At 41.8% G+C, this 15,365-nt stretch overlaps 1 protein-coding gene across 2 annotated transcripts in view; it reads left to right on the top strand.

Annotated features, from left to right (window-relative positions):
• abl1 (c-abl oncogene 1, non-receptor tyrosine kinase) overlaps positions 1–15,365 on the top strand; it is a 37,198-nt gene that overhangs the window by 18,416 nt on the left and 3,417 nt on the right. Inside the window, exons 1-10 of one of the 2 annotated variants that reach the window (XM_022215489.2) lie at positions 2,670–3,333; positions 9,216–9,380; positions 10,363–10,658; positions 12,631–12,903; positions 13,175–13,259; positions 13,429–13,606; positions 14,155–14,339; positions 14,489–14,641; positions 14,737–14,826; positions 14,959–15,087. In XM_022215489.2, coding sequence (XP_022071181.1) covers positions 3,249–3,333; positions 9,216–9,380; positions 10,363–10,658; positions 12,631–12,903; positions 13,175–13,259; positions 13,429–13,606; positions 14,155–14,339; positions 14,489–14,641; positions 14,737–14,826; positions 14,959–15,087 — 1,639 coding nt within the window. In that variant the 5' untranslated portion in view covers positions 2,670–3,248. Of the gene's footprint in view, positions 1–2,669; positions 3,334–9,215; positions 9,381–10,362; positions 10,659–12,630; positions 12,904–13,174; positions 13,260–13,428; positions 13,607–14,154; positions 14,340–14,488; positions 14,642–14,736; positions 14,827–14,958; positions 15,088–15,365 lie in introns of those variants that run through there. The other variant, XM_022215482.2, reaches the window with a different exon arrangement.

Here is a 15,365-nt window from a genome sequence, read left to right as displayed (position 1 = left end):
TAGCAGAGGGTACTGCATGGTACTGCAGAATGCTGTGGTAGCTGTTTTGGTTCAGGGTTCCTCTCACTCTGTACAAGTGACCGACCTTGGATCCAGCAAAACAGCCCCAGACCATCATGCTTCCTCCTCCATATTTGAAATTGAGACTTGCTCAGTACAACCACTATTAAGCTGTGCTTGAAGCTGTTGTCCTGTGAGCCGCCTATCGCCAAGTTGTTGACTTTCAGAAACTTGTCTTCTGATTCTGTTGTGGCTTTGGGTCTTCCAGACTTCTTCCTGTCAGAGTTTCCTCCACTTCCTGAATGCCTTTTGATGGTTAAGAATAATGTACTCGCTGACACCTTGACTTTCTTCACAATTTCTCTTTAGGAAAGATCTCCATTTTTAAATGCTATGATGGTCTGTGTCTCTTCTATTGGTAATTGCCTTTTCCTCGCCATTTTTATAGCAACACACTATTTTCTGCAGGACAATACTGTTCAAATAATGTTCTCAAGGGTATGGTGCTACAGTGTGTTCCAACACCACTTTCATGCAGACAGACGGGGTTGTAGGTAATCAGGAAAAGTTGGAACACTTGTGGGATTTGGTAGCACCAACTTTCAAAGCCTGATCAACCTCCACTGCTGCAGAACAGCTTTAAGTTGTTAACCCATTTCTTGCTCCCTGATAAAGGCCTTTTTGTATAATTCTGAAACGTACATTAATGTTCAGTTTTGGATATCCTTACCTGTTTTTTAACCTCTGGCAGTTCACCGCTTATCTTTGTACCATTTCAGTCAATTAATTGGACTTTTACTACTTAAATTTTCATGAGAAACTGGAGCGTTCTAAGTAGTTTTTTTTTTTTTAACCTTTTGTTGGCTTTATTGAACTGGTTAGTAGAAAGACAGACAGGAAAGTAAGTAATATAGTTTGCCTGCAGCAAAGAGCCATGAGCTGGAATCGAACCCAGGCCACTGCGTTGAGGACTATAACTCTGTTCATGGGTCGCCCACTCAACCACTTGAGCTATCTGAGCACCCGCATTATAAGACTTTTGACCGGTATTGTAAATATATATGTAATGCAACAATCGTTCAGTTATTCTGTACTTCCTTGGGAATCCATGCTTCTATTTTTTGTAGAGAACTGATTTAGAGAGGAGTTTATTCAACTGTATAGTCATTTTGGTGTCTGAAGAAATGGATTAGATTTTAACTTTGTTTAACACAAACTTTCAGTCAGCTCGTCACTGCTTTACATTTGGAGTTTGGAAGCTACGTAAAGTAGAAGCTGTTTCCGGATCTGTGCACTTATGTGTATGGGACGTATTTATAGTCACTTCTTTTGTTCTCTGATTGGAAATTGCAAGGAGGAGGTCAGCCAGTAAACTGGTTTGGCACACATAATAGGTGATATGGTGTCATCGAGTCAGCTTCCCAACAGTATGTAATCACCCACTTGACTGGACCTCTTATCTGTGAAGTCAAACACATACACACAATCTGGGATGATTGTCATTTGTGTGGAAAATATTTGCCAGACGTACTCAGTAGATTGCAGCTGCTCTTGTGGTTTTAGTCTTCAGTGTAATGACGATCAATAATCCTTTTAGCCCATAAAGCTTGAGTGGACATAATAACAGAAACGCAGCAATATCCGGCAATAAAAAGAAAGTAAACCTCAGGAATGAGATGAGAAAAGAGACAAGTTTCCTGACTGCAGTATTTGTTTTATGGCTGTTGTTTAGAATTGCAATAGGTACTGTGAATGTTTTTGATGTCGTCTTCACCCATTATCTACAGTATATTCAAAGAACTGCATAATTCTCACTTGTGGAATACTGTAGTGATGAATGGGAGAAGGAATATTTCAGCAGAATGTAATCAGATGTTGAGCAGTAATATGTATAGTGGTCAGCTGGAGCAACAGAGGAAGGGAGCTAAACGTGAAATAGAAAATAAGGAGTTTACTAAGAAGTTTGCGTCATTTGGTGGGATGAAATAATAACATTAGCAATTGGAATAAGAACACAGAGGCCACAGCCCACAATACATTAATTTTTTGACAGATGCCATTGACACTCCCAGATGCATTTATAACCGCAGCCGTTGTGACATTCTTATTCTAATTGTTTTTAATCATAGTTTTTACTTTTCCACTCGACTTAGTTCGAGTTGGGTTAGTTAAGAAATGTGACTAAACTTACGGCCGCACATTTTTCTCCAGAAACCATTATATGCATGTTCTCATTTGCTGAATGTAAATACATTGCTCGCTTCATTCCCATTTGAAATGATCTGTGTCAAATGAGGCTTGTCTGAGTGGTGTATGAAGCCAGACTGACAAAGGTTAAACTTTCCTCACTGCCTTTATCCACCTGGTCCTTTTTCCCGGACTGATTCCTCAACTTGTAAACATTTGGAACTGGAGAGAGAGGGAAAAACCAAAGCTGAGAAGGAGAGAGGGTGGCAGAAAGACAGAGAGGGGTGGGGGGTCAAAAGTTGGAGGCGGAGCATCGTGTAATTATCTTCTAACTTCAGAACAGGACGAGAGGATAAATGTATTAGAATTACACAGAATTTAAACTCTTCACATTTTTAAACAAGACCTCTGGAGCTTTTGTCTCGCATGCTGGCATGAATTTTGGATGCCGTTGAAGTGTTGTTTGTATTCTTCTTGGAGAATGTGTGTGGTAGTGGTCTCTCCCTCCCATCGCTGGAGGTGGGAGGGCTCAGCTGATGTCATTGAGTGCAGCAAGCTGAGCCTGAAAGAGGCCCTTTGTTGGCAGCTGTAGCACGAGTAGTCCCTGTGCCTCAGATACACACTCACACAGGGGACAGGAGAGAGGAATGGCACTGCTCACACTGCCCTACTGCCTGCTCCACTGACACATCTGCAACACTAGCGAGCTTTTGAACCGATTTTCTGCTCTTGGATCGTTCTTTCGTCTTAGAGAAGTGGAGCTAACCAGAAGCCCGAAAGCCAAAGTGGAAAAAAACATGGAGACGCTCATAAGAAAAAGTTGTTAGACTTTGCCGGACAGCGGACTCTTTCAGTTTCGGAAAGAGACGAAGACAAAAAGATTTACAGAAGGTGGAAGGAACTGGGAAAACTGAACCAGTATACATTTCTGCTTGTTGCTGTTTCTCCTTTTGTATTTGATTTTTTTTCCTCTTTTGTTGGACACATGTAGACGGTAATCGTTCGAAGGACATCTGATTTGAATAACCCACAAAATTTCAGCGGGAAGGGAAAGAAAGCAAATGAAAATGTTGGAGATATGCCTGAAATTGGTGGGGTGTAAATCTAAGAAAGGCCTCTCGTCCTCCTCCAGCTGTTACTTGGAAGGTAAGGATATTTAGTAACGGCTGTTATGTTGTCTCTAAGAATGGGCCTCGATTTTACAGTTTGCTTTGGAGAGGTATAGACAAATATCACAGTTGAGATGTCAGAAATGGGGAAAATGCTGGGGCTAACAAGCACAGGGAGATGGAGAAAAGATGAAGTATCACCGTGTAAAGTCTCAACAATGATTTCTGAGCTGTGGAAACTGAAGAATGGGGAGGGGAAAGCGGAGAGGGAGCGGAGGGGAGGGTGAGGGAGGCCAGACACACTGGCTAGCTGCAGAGGAAAAAAGTGGAAAAAGAGACGGAGAAGAGAATACAAGGAAATCTGACTCCTGGCCATGTCCCACTTAACTCTTGTTTATGAAGAGAGGGGATCTAATCTCAGTCTGCACTCTGCTTTTCACTTCTCTGTGTTCCACTGCATGGATATTTTTCACTGTAGCCATAATAAATTTAGAAGATAACATGGATATATATTTTTTCTTATTTCTTTCCGATGTCATGCACAGTTGATTTGCGAATGATGTATGAAACACGAGGGGAATTCGAAGAAATCCAGGGCACATTGAGTCTTTACATAATCAACATAGTTAATTGATTAGTAATGGAAGACTCAGTTAGGACTTCTGTCTGCCAAACATTGTGCAACCAAATGATCTAATAGAGTTAATAGTCCTCCCCATTGAAGTGGATGACAGTGATAAAGAGTCTCTAATTTTTAGACCATATGGTAAAAGACACAGCAAATCTCATGCTGAGATGTTCCAACTGAAATTAAACTAACTGGGAGGCATTATTTATCTTTTGCTCCTGTTAAAAAAATCAGTTGACCTCATTGGAAGAATTGTAGTTTGGGATATAATAGCGAGAAAATGGGGGTTCAGTATTTTATGTCAACTTGCCATCTAAATAAAGGAAATGCTACTTCTTTCATGTTTAGTAGGTGGATTTTTACCTGTTTCATATGTTCCCTTCTTACCTCCGTTGGGCTTGGTCTGAACATTCCCTCACAATATGTCCTACTTATTTTAGGCATGAGATCTGAATCTGTTCCCCTTGTTCTCTGCCACCTACTACTCTGGTAATGACAGGTGATGCAAGAAAAATATGTAAACTTGAGGTTTTTCCTTTCTCAGCTTCACAAATATGTGGATTATTACCAAGGCTGACTTGACAGAGGTGGACCACACTGTCATATAGATTCATGATCGTGGACCAAGACCTCTTCTGGTTACCAGTGGGCCAGGTAGTTAGATGCATTTGGCTTTAGTCCAAGGTGTTAATCGGCTCATTTAAGACGACTGGAGCCACCAGGACCACGTGGAACCAGACATGACGTTTTATTTTCTTTAAGTAGCCCACTGTTTGAGGAAATTTCTATCTGGCATCTGTGGGTGGCCTCTGGTGCATTCTAATTGCTCATAGCAGTGCAGTCATAGCTATGAATTTCTTTACAAGTTCCACACATATTTAATCATTTTGACTGTCATCTCAGTAATGCAGCCAAGACATGCTGTAATTTCTCCCACTCCATGACTCTGGAGCGCTGCAGTCTGATAAAAGGCCTTTCTCGTCCTTTATGTTCCCCTCACATTTACCTCCCAAGTTTGCTTTTTCTTATGACTTTTCTTTTCCTCTCTGTGAGTGTGCGTTTTCTTGGCCCATGTGTCAGTGTGCTGTGACCCTCTCACAAAGAGCTGTGGTATTTGTGGCCCGTTAAGTGGACATGTGGGGCATGGACTGCTCAAATTCGCTGCCCACACACTTTATGACCAGGCCTGACACTTAGCAGTATACTATGTCTTGCTTACTTTCAGGTCTGGCGAAAAACTTTATTTTTTGACATCCTTTGTAAGTTTTCTATTGTAAACAATAGGGCTGGACCCGAATATCCCGAATATCCGAATATTCGTTCGCTACGGCACTATCCGGATATTAATTTTGGTATCCGAATATTCGCCCCCCCCTCCCGCCGTCGGACGTCACCGGGTGGAAAGAATATGCAGCGTTACTGTCTTCCCTCCGCCTTCAGGCCACATTGGCTCATCTCGTCCTGTGATCACATAAACATATACACATATGTCTATAACATATACACATATGTCGATGTGATCACCCCCTCCTCCCCCCAGACGAAAATATTCAGAGCTCGTCTCTTCCCTGCGCCTTCGGCCCATTTCGGCTCATCCCGCCGTGTTCTTCGGCTCATCTCGACTCCTCCATTCGTGTTTGTAAACACCACCCGAATGGCCGGGTGGCTGCCGACTCTGAAGCCACGCTTCACTTCGTTGCATAAAAACAAGACAAGATGCTGAAGACGGACGTTACGGGGCGGAACGAATTATATATTCGTCTTTAATAGGGCCCGAATATTCGGAGGCCACAAACCACTATTCGGGCCAGCCCTAGTAAACAAAAAGTAGGAGACTGTTAAGGACCAAAGGAATAGTTTGCATTATTCTGTTGCTCATGTCTGTCGATCAAAATGCGACTCTTTTGATGACGAGATCCGATCTCAATACAACTCTAGAGCAAATATGTTTCACATGCTTTATAGTGGCATTATTATATTATAAAAAATGGCACATTTGTGACCTAAAATGAGCACCGTTTGGCTCTTATTGTCTCAGAGTGCATAGGTTGATGAGCCTATAACCTGAGAAAGGAGATTGTGTGAAAGTCTTTAACCGACCTTCCAACACAGTGATGCCTGCAACTTGTCAACAATGTCATGTGACAGGGTGTTGGGCCTGTTAACTCTCTTAGGGTTATAAAAGTTTCAGAGGTGTATGTTACAATCTATCTTTACTTTTTCTTTTGAGGAGTCATATCTTTTTGATCTCTGAGTGGAAAGCTTGTCTATTGCACGACACAATCACCCTCAAGACTTGTGTTGTACAGAACACGCTTGCAGCTCTGTATTTAACAACATCTTAAATCATCCAGAGTGGGAGCATGTGACTCTTCTATTTAGCCCCGGCTTTGCCACAGCTATTTTCAATCAGCTCAATAGCTTTGAGTTTCACCAAATCCAGCTGTGCCTCTATTACTGTAGAACACATCGTCCTTTACCCAAGTCAAGGTAATGATCCTTATGTAGTGGATATATCAAAGTATGGTGAGTTTTACACCATGGTCTTGTTCAGATGAGACAGACTTGAACACTCCTTCAAAAGGCATTATGTCTGAAAAAAATAGCATAGGTGATATTACTTCTATTTATTGCAAAGGCAAACTGATGATCTCTGAAATTTTCTCTCTTCCAACATCCACTTATGAAGTAAAAACAATGACCAAGCCTGTTATACTGTCCAGGTAGGAGATTTGTTTTTTCTCCAGTGCTTTCCAGTGAGCACTGAAAAGCTTATATCACCTTTTCAGAGAAGCAACATTGACAGTGGCATGTTTTTTGATATATTGAGGTAAGCCCAATAGATTTTCAGGGGGTACAAGTAGGAGACCTATAATTATGAAAACCTAGGTTTTATGTTTTTATACGACAGATATTAGATAACTGTTCAATCCTACTTGTTTTTCTGTGCAGGTAAGTGGGAAATTCAGCTCTTTTTCCTGCCTGCATGGCATAGCAAAGCAGCCTATGATGAGCTTAATTACAGCTTTTGTTAGGTTTTATCAAAGTTTGAACATCAATCCAGATGTTTTAGCAAAAACCTGCCGCTCTGTGTTACTGAACTGTCCTGAGCAAAAGCCTTTGGAGCTATAATTCTTTAATTATTGAATCCTGTTCTAGGAATGAATATCACTTGTTAGACTCATTGTCATGCTGAAAGTGTGGAGTAGAGCATATTCTCAATTTATACTGTGGGTGGAATCAGCTCTCTCTGCAGTTTCCACTGTTATCAGTGTTGCTAGGAATTTTAATTATGCATATAATTTGTATGGTCTTAACACGTACAAAGATCACAGCTAGTCAGTGTTTATGTGGTGCCAGGCGATAGTAAAACTTACTCTTTAATTGCCAGAAGGTTTTATAATCAAATACATAATGAACGTCGTTTAATTGTTTTTTGCCTTGAGGGTATACCACCAACCTGCAGTAGTATAGTTTTACAAATCCCCCTTGCTTTGTCCTCAGAAACTAAACTTCACCCTTAGACTATTCGCACTGGTAGAATGAGCTGCTAATGTTGGAATGGGCTACTTCTTTCTATTGATGGATCTTCTTGGGTTAAAAATATGTTATTGTGAATTATATATGTGAAATAATATATGACCCATTCTACTGCAAATGAGTTTTATTTCATTGTCATGGGGGCAGTCGATATTTTTATGTTTGTTTAGCTGTTTTTAGGTTTGTCTGCAATCTTTTCAGTTGCATTAGATCCGGATGATTGCTAAATTACTAAATAAACACATTCACAAGTTGTCCAATGTTAGCAAATCCCCAGACTCTGCAGGTCAACAGATGTTTTCGCATTCAAGCGAATCAAACATTTGGCAACATTTATATAAGTTGCAAATATACGCAAACGCTGCCGTTGCAAAGCGGTAGAGAACGTGGCAAAGATGTTCCAAGATTTTTACACAAAACAAACTGTAGTTAACAAAGAGAGCCATGGAGAGTGTAGATAAATGCTACCAGCAATGCAAGCAGTGCAGAGATGTGCTGTGGAAGTGCTGAAGGTGCAAACCAAAACGTGATGATGCAGGGTAGATGTCAGCTGTTGGCCTATTTTATTACTTGCGAGGCCAAGGTGGACTGCAGTGGACTATCTTGCCAGCTAATTGCTTTGCTGATCTTGGCCAGGACAGTCACCAAGACAGTAGAAGGGACGTCACAAAGAAAGCAAGTGTACCGGCTGGGTGCTGTTTTGCTGTTCAAGGCTTTAGCTTTCTGTGCATTAGTCATTAAGACTTTAATATGTCACATGTATGCAGCTAACCTATTTTTTTGTAGTCAGATTTGTGAGGTTAAGTTAACTTTCTGTGCATTTCATCACTTTTTCAGGTTTGTTTGCCACTTTGTACTGTTGTCGCCGTTTTGAACTCACATTTTATTAATCTGAAACATTCCCTCCTCACATCTCGCTACTGGCTGTGAAATTCTAGCAGCTGAAAACCTAATGCCAGCCCAGCCTGTTGTGTCAGATGAAAAGATGTGCGGGTTGGGGGATGAAATGTAAGATACCTCTAAAACATATGCGACAACAGCTGAGGAAACCACATAATCAGGCTCATGTCAAGGCCAAACTGCTGTTACATTTTTTTTTTAACTTTACATCAGTCTGTGCTCCTCTCGCTTCATCTTTAGAACAATTTACTTTGTTTCTCATCATTTTTCTTCCTTTTCTCACATTTTGTCAGTTTTCCAAGCGTTTACTGCTCTACAATTGCTATAATTCAAGTGCTGTCTGTAATTAACATAGCTATAAATTAAAGCACTTCCAACTCAGGCACTTTGCCGGAGATATGGCGCATCCATTTTACAGTTACAGTTAAGATTCATGCTGAAATGGATTCCCATGGTCTCCTGTGGTGTAGTTGTCTAGGTATTCAAGAAAATGAAAACTAAGTAGGGATAATCCAGGAAATGAAAAGTTGTAGAGACATGAAGGACAGTGCAGGTCACATGATCAGGTTTATTGCTCTAATCCCATGGTGGGATCACAGCTGATGATCTGCTTGTTGGGGCAAGGCACAGTTGAAGGGGATGTAGAAGAATTTAAATGACATGTGGAGAGGCAAGAGTTGACACTTGCTGAATCACCTTACCCGTGTGAAACCATTTGAGGAAAACTTCACAGAGTGAAGCTTGCTAAACACACACCTACAGGTCTTCAGTGCTGCGTTGTAAATGTTTTTGCTCCTGTTTCAGTTAAATACATGTCATTTGAAAGGGTTGTTTTCTTTCTGTTTTTCCAGAAGCTCTCCAGAGACCAGACTTCGAGGGTCAGGGTCTGACAGAAGCAGCTCGCTGGAACTCTAAAGAGAACCTGTTGGCCGGACCCAGCGAGAATGACCCCAACCTGTTTGTCGCACTCTATGATTTCGTGGCCAGTGGTGACAACACACTAAGCATTACCAAAGGTGAGGGAGGAAGGACGAGAGTGTTTTTTGGGCATTTTGGTTTTGAGTAGATAGTGGGCATTAGAAAGCAGACAGGAAAAGGAGGATTACATGCAACAAATGTCTGTAGCTGGACTTATCAGGACCTTGCTAAGCGCCTTAAACCCCTGGTCAGCAGGTCACTATAAGGAAGTTTTTACTGTAAGAAATAATGACAACCATCCCCCAATTTTTAAAGTAGTTCCAGTTTAGAATGATTCAAACAAGTTGGGATAGGGCTTGGATGTTTGCACTCTAAGTGATTGTTTTTTAGTTGGAAGTGACACGCAAAGGGACCCACACTTCAGAAGATAGCTGAGGTCCCCCTAAGGTTATCACGGTTACTGGGAATCTGCTTATTTGCTTCCCGTCTCCTTCCCTCTTTGTGTTCATTCCCATCTGACTCTCACTTCCTGACAATGGTCCCACACGTGGGTCTTTTTCCACTGAACCAACTGTAAAACAATACTGCAGATGGATCACACAGACAAACAGAGGAAGGAAGGAGGGAACATATGCACCGGAATAAACAAGAAAATGCCCAGTACAACATAACTTTCCAGTGTGTTCTCTTCTGGTTTTGTTGTAAAGAACTAGGTTTGTTTGACTTCAGATTCGCTTGGCAAATAACTGACTGTCGGCATTCCACTTCAGCTTGCATACTTGCCACTGTTATTATTTAATCATGTTTAAAGTTAGTTGCATAACTTGAGATTAATCTGAGTTGCGTATTTTATATTCAAGGAAAAACTGTAGATTCTGTGACTTCTGCTGACATTATCTCTTGCACAGTGTCCATGTTATTTATGGTAGCCTGTTCTCAATGCTAAACTGTCACAACAGCTCCAGATGTGCAAATAGGGTGGAACACATGAATGAGCTGTAGTCATTAGTGTGTGCATTCACCCAGGTTCTTCACCCACAGTTGGATAACTTTTGTGTTTTAATCTCACGTGTTGGCTAGGTGAGAAGCTGCGTGTGCTCGGTTACAACCACAACGGTGAGTGGTGCGAGGCACAGACAAAGAATGGCCAGGGTTGGGTTCCCTCCAACTACATCACCCCAGTCAACAGTCTGGAGAAACACAGCTGGTACCATGGGCCCGTGTCACGCAACGCCGCAGAATACCTGCTCAGTTCTGGCATCAACGGAAGCTTCTTGGTCCGTGAGAGTGAGAGCAGCCCCGGCCAGAGGTCCATTTCTCTGCGGTATGAGGGGAGAGTCTACCATTACAGGATTAACACTGCGTCTGACGGCAAGGTGGGCATCAGTGGAAATACCTGAAAGTTTATCCTGCTTTTACTCAAGTATGTATGGTGTTAAAATGTTTGAAGGCATTTTGAATACAACATGGCTTAATTATCTTTTCACAGTATTATTGGTCAAGGAATGATGGAAAACCAATGGGGACAAGAGCGTCTTTTAATTACTTTAAGTCTAATTGCACTGACTGAAGCCCCACAAAAAGGATTAAACAGCCTTGTGTTTCACAGTCCATTGTTGCAAGAGTCTAACTTTTAGTTTCTAGATGTGTAATGTATCTCAGTGGACCACAACCACATAACAAAAGTCATAACAAATATCACAATCTAAAGCAAGACCCATTATTCAAGACCCTTGTAAATGAAATCTAAGACTTTTTGTTACCTCCTTTAGGGAACTGAATTCAGACATGCAGATGCTCTTTCTTACATACATTTCTGTATTTGCTGTAACTGGAATGCAACGATTGATGTACAGTGAAGATGGTTGTCCAGTCCAGCAACTAAGAGGGTTGTTTTCAGTTGGTGCTCCACTGAGAGAATGGTTAGACAGAAATGTCTCGCACACAAAAAAAATCTACAAAAACAGATGTTTGTTTTTGTGTTTCTCTCAAAGAAAACAGAAAACCAAACCTGGAAATGACAGATTTATTATTTTATTGTCCCTAAAAGTGTGGGTAAAGAAGGCGAGGTATTTGGAGCGAGAATAAATTCAGACATTTTTTAAAATATGCAGTGAACTGCATTCTGATATTTCTAACAGATACATGTAGGTCTGTATGTTTGGCTGAACTTCCTGGTGTGGGATTCCCCCAAAATGCTATATCAGTCAAGAAGCCACTGCCATTTTGGCTGTGTCACCCCTCCTGTGTGTGATGCAGCGAGGTGAGCTAGCTTCAGGAACGCTAGCTATGACAAGAATTCCTCTAACCGCCACTGTGCTTCTCATAATGGCCAGCAGACGTGAGGCCTGGGCCAGACACTGACGCCCATGCTAAGACATGCATTAGCACAGACAGATGCGGCCAAGTATGTGCGCACACAGAACAAACAAATGGACAAACGCACACAGAGACAGCCCGACACATGCACTCGGTTCCCCATCGCATATTGTTTTCCATCCTCCCACTGAGCTCCAAGTCAAGAGTCTGGTATGATAGACTACTCCAATAATTTGAGATTACCTCAGCATTCCCTCGAGCTGCAGCTTTTGTTTCACTCTGACTCTGTGATTAACATTGCTCTGGAAAAAAAAAAGTTTTTGTGTTAGTAAAGCTTTTTTTTTCCCTCTGAATGTGGTAAATGGTCATGGTTTCAAGAATTGAGAGCAGCCAACTGACCATTAAATCCTCTTTAGATTTCAATGGCATTTTCCCCACAGTCAAGGTCCTTTTTTTTTTTTCTACTTTTTTCTCCACGCGCCTTCAGCTTATGCAAAGAGCCTGTTCACCAGCAGAGAAATGCAAAAGACAGATTGTGGAGCAAATCATTTTTTGGGTTATGTAACACTTGGACAATGGAAAAGACTGTCCACTGAGCCCTGACCAATATCCTTCCGTCCACCAGCTTCCTGACAAATGCCTTGCAAGTCTGGAGTGGGCTAGGATCATTCTTTATGAAGAACATATTCTGGTGTAGTTTTGCGAGGACTGTTTTACTGTCACTTTTAACTTCAGATTTCCACATACCAGTGCCTTGTTTTTTATGTTAACGCTGGTAGTTATAATGGCATGGCAACCTTCAATAACATTTAGCATCTATAGCCAGCTTGAGTACAAAAGTCTTCATTAAAATAGCATAAACTTGTATATTTCAGGTTTGAAAGGTTGCGTACACAATAGCTGAGAAGCATAATTGATATAGTTTAGATTTATTTTATTCATAAATCAAATTTTGATGTTTCTCAGGAGTTAGTTGACCTCTCACATGCATCCACTCAACTGTATAATCTTTTAAAAATGTTCCTCCAGCTGTACGTCTCGTCTGAAAGCCGTTTCAACACACTGGCGGAGCTGGTGCACCACCATTCCACTGTGGCCGACGGCCTCATCACCACGCTGCACTACCCGGCGCCAAAGCGCAACAAGCCCACCATCTATGGAGTGTCTCCCAACTACGATAAGTGGGAGATGGAGCGCACTGACATTACCATGAAGCACAAACTGGGAGGGGGCCAGTACGGGGAGGTGTATGAAGGCGTTTGGAAGAAATACAACCTCACTGTGGCTGTCAAGACACTAAAGGTACGAAGGCACAAAGAGAGCAAGTGTAATGGTCCGAGAAAGTTATTTCTGCAATGCTCACTGCTTCTCGGTTCAAACATATGATTTTCTGAGTAAGAGGGCAAATGTCAGCATCCATCAAGCCCAGTGGAAACATTTCGGTGCCCACTGACATCACATATTAAGCTATAAATCTTTAATTTGGCTGAATAATGCTGCCATCTGGTGTTATATATTTGCAACTGCACCATCTCATGGCTTTCCTCGGTTTTTTTTGCCGACAACTGTTCAGGAGGATACAATGGAGGTGGAGGAGTTTCTTAAGGAGGCTGCTGTTATGAAAGAGATCAAACATCCCAACCTAGTGCAACTGTTGGGTAAGCAAGCCTAAAAAAGCAACTGAACACATTTAGAACCATTTCATTTTAATAGAGGATTCCTTTCAGCTGAGATAAAGAACGGACTCCAACAGCAATATTTATTTATGATGCTTTTTGCACCAAAACTGACAAATTTAGCACAAAATATTCTTTCTGTACTTGGCAGGTGTGTGCACACGGGAGCCACCATTCTACATTATCACAGAGTTCATGACCCACGGTAACCTACTAGACTACCTGAGGGAGTGCAACAGAGAGGAGGTCAACGCTGTGGTGCTGCTACACATGGCCACACAGATCTCCTCTGCCATGGAGTACCTGGAGAAAAAAAACTTTATTCACAGGTGGGGGCAGTGTTTTAGCTTGAAGAGAATAGAATAAGTTCATGAAAGTGTTCACCTAGAACTGATTTTAGTCCTCAGTATCACAACGGGTTTCCCAATCATCAGCTGTGGGGTCTTAGTCAGAGCTGCAAGAATACCGTCTGTGACCTTAAAAGTCTTTATCTCTTTTCTCCCCATTCCTGAACAATCCTCCTTTCACTCTCACTTGGTATCACAAGTCGATGTTGTAACATAGCTAGTTTGTTCTGGCATGTTTAAGGAGGCCCTTTAGAAGCGATGAGATGATTAATGTCTTTGATTGTGCCAAACTGCATTTTAATTTTAAAGCCCGACAAGACTCGGCTTGTGACTCTTGCACAGCACAAAACATCTGCAGAAATCCAGCACCACAGTGGATGCTGCAACAAGACTATTGATGATTTTTTTCTGACTCGCCTTCTCTTTTTCACATCAGTGACAGTGTGTTCAGATCTGCTTCATTTTTGTTTGTGAAAGTCAGAATTCGTCTTGCCCATCGCTTATCCTCCTCCCTGCTTTGCCCCCTGCAGAGACTTGGCTGCCCGTAACTGTCTCGTTGGGGAGAACCACCTGGTGAAGGTTGCAGACTTTGGCCTGAGCAGGTTAATGACTGGAGACACGTACACAGCTCATGCTGGGGCCAAGTTCCCCATCAAGTGGACTGCTCCAGAGAGTCTGGCCTACAACAAGTTCTCCATTAAGTCTGATGTCTGGGGTAAGTTGGATCTCATTTCGGCAACACCAGCATTCCTGCTTGAATTCTTCATTTCCTTCATATTGCTTGAACTTACACTGTAATCATTTATTTTTAATTCTTTATTTTTGTATGACTCACGACTAATTGTCTTGCTCTTACATCTCCAGCATTTGGCGTGCTGCTGTGGGAGATCGCCACCTACGGCATGTCTCCTTACCCCGGCATTGACCTGTCTCAGGTCTACGAGCTGCTGGAGAAAGACTACCGCATGGACCGACCAGAGGGCTGTCCGGAGAAGGTGTATGAGCTCATGACAGCTTGTAAGTAACAAAACACATCCATCTAGAATACGACTGAAGGCACTTCTTCTTCTTTTGAAAGGACTTCCTTAACTGTAATTTTTATTTGTGATCAGGTTGGAGGTGGAGCCCTTCAGAGCGCCCGTCATTCGCTGAAACACACCAAGCCTTTGAGACCATGTTTCAGGAATCCAGCATCTCTGATGGTCAGGGCTGCTTTATTTTTCTTTGATATATTCTACTAACCTGATCTTTTTTTAGATCTTCTGTAACTGCTTTTAAAATGTGGAAATCTCATCTGTTTACCTGCTTAAATCTTTTCTGGGTTTGCATTTTAGAGGTGGAAAAGGAATTGGGGAAGAAGGGGAAGAAGGCAACATTAGGCTCCATCCAGCAGGCTCCAGAGTTGCCCACCAAGACCAGAACTCTTCGCAAAAACATGGACAACCGGGATGGAGATAGTCCAGGTGAGATGCACTTATACAATGTGTTGTGGTGTTGCTTGTAAAAAAAAAAAAAAAAAAAAAGTCAGATTACAGTTATTCTACTTCAGGGAATCTATGAAATCAAAAGCAGGTCCAGTGTAGATATATCTGACTGATTTTTGGATCTGAAATTCAGCATTTTTCCAGTTATCGTGTTTTATGTTTTTTGTTTTTTTTGCAGCCACCTCCAACAGCTAGCTGACCAGTCACATATCATGAGTAAGAGCCATTTTAATTTGTCTTCATCACTGATGGTTTTC

The sequence above is a fragment of the Acanthochromis polyacanthus genome, chromosome 18 (genome assembly GCF_021347895.1).
Source record: "Acanthochromis polyacanthus isolate Apoly-LR-REF ecotype Palm Island chromosome 18, KAUST_Apoly_ChrSc, whole genome shotgun sequence".
Taxonomy (NCBI): Eukaryota; Metazoa; Chordata; class Actinopteri; family Pomacentridae; genus Acanthochromis; species Acanthochromis polyacanthus.
Note: the sequence above shows the minus strand (reverse complement) of the source record. Positions and strands in the feature narration are given on the sequence as shown.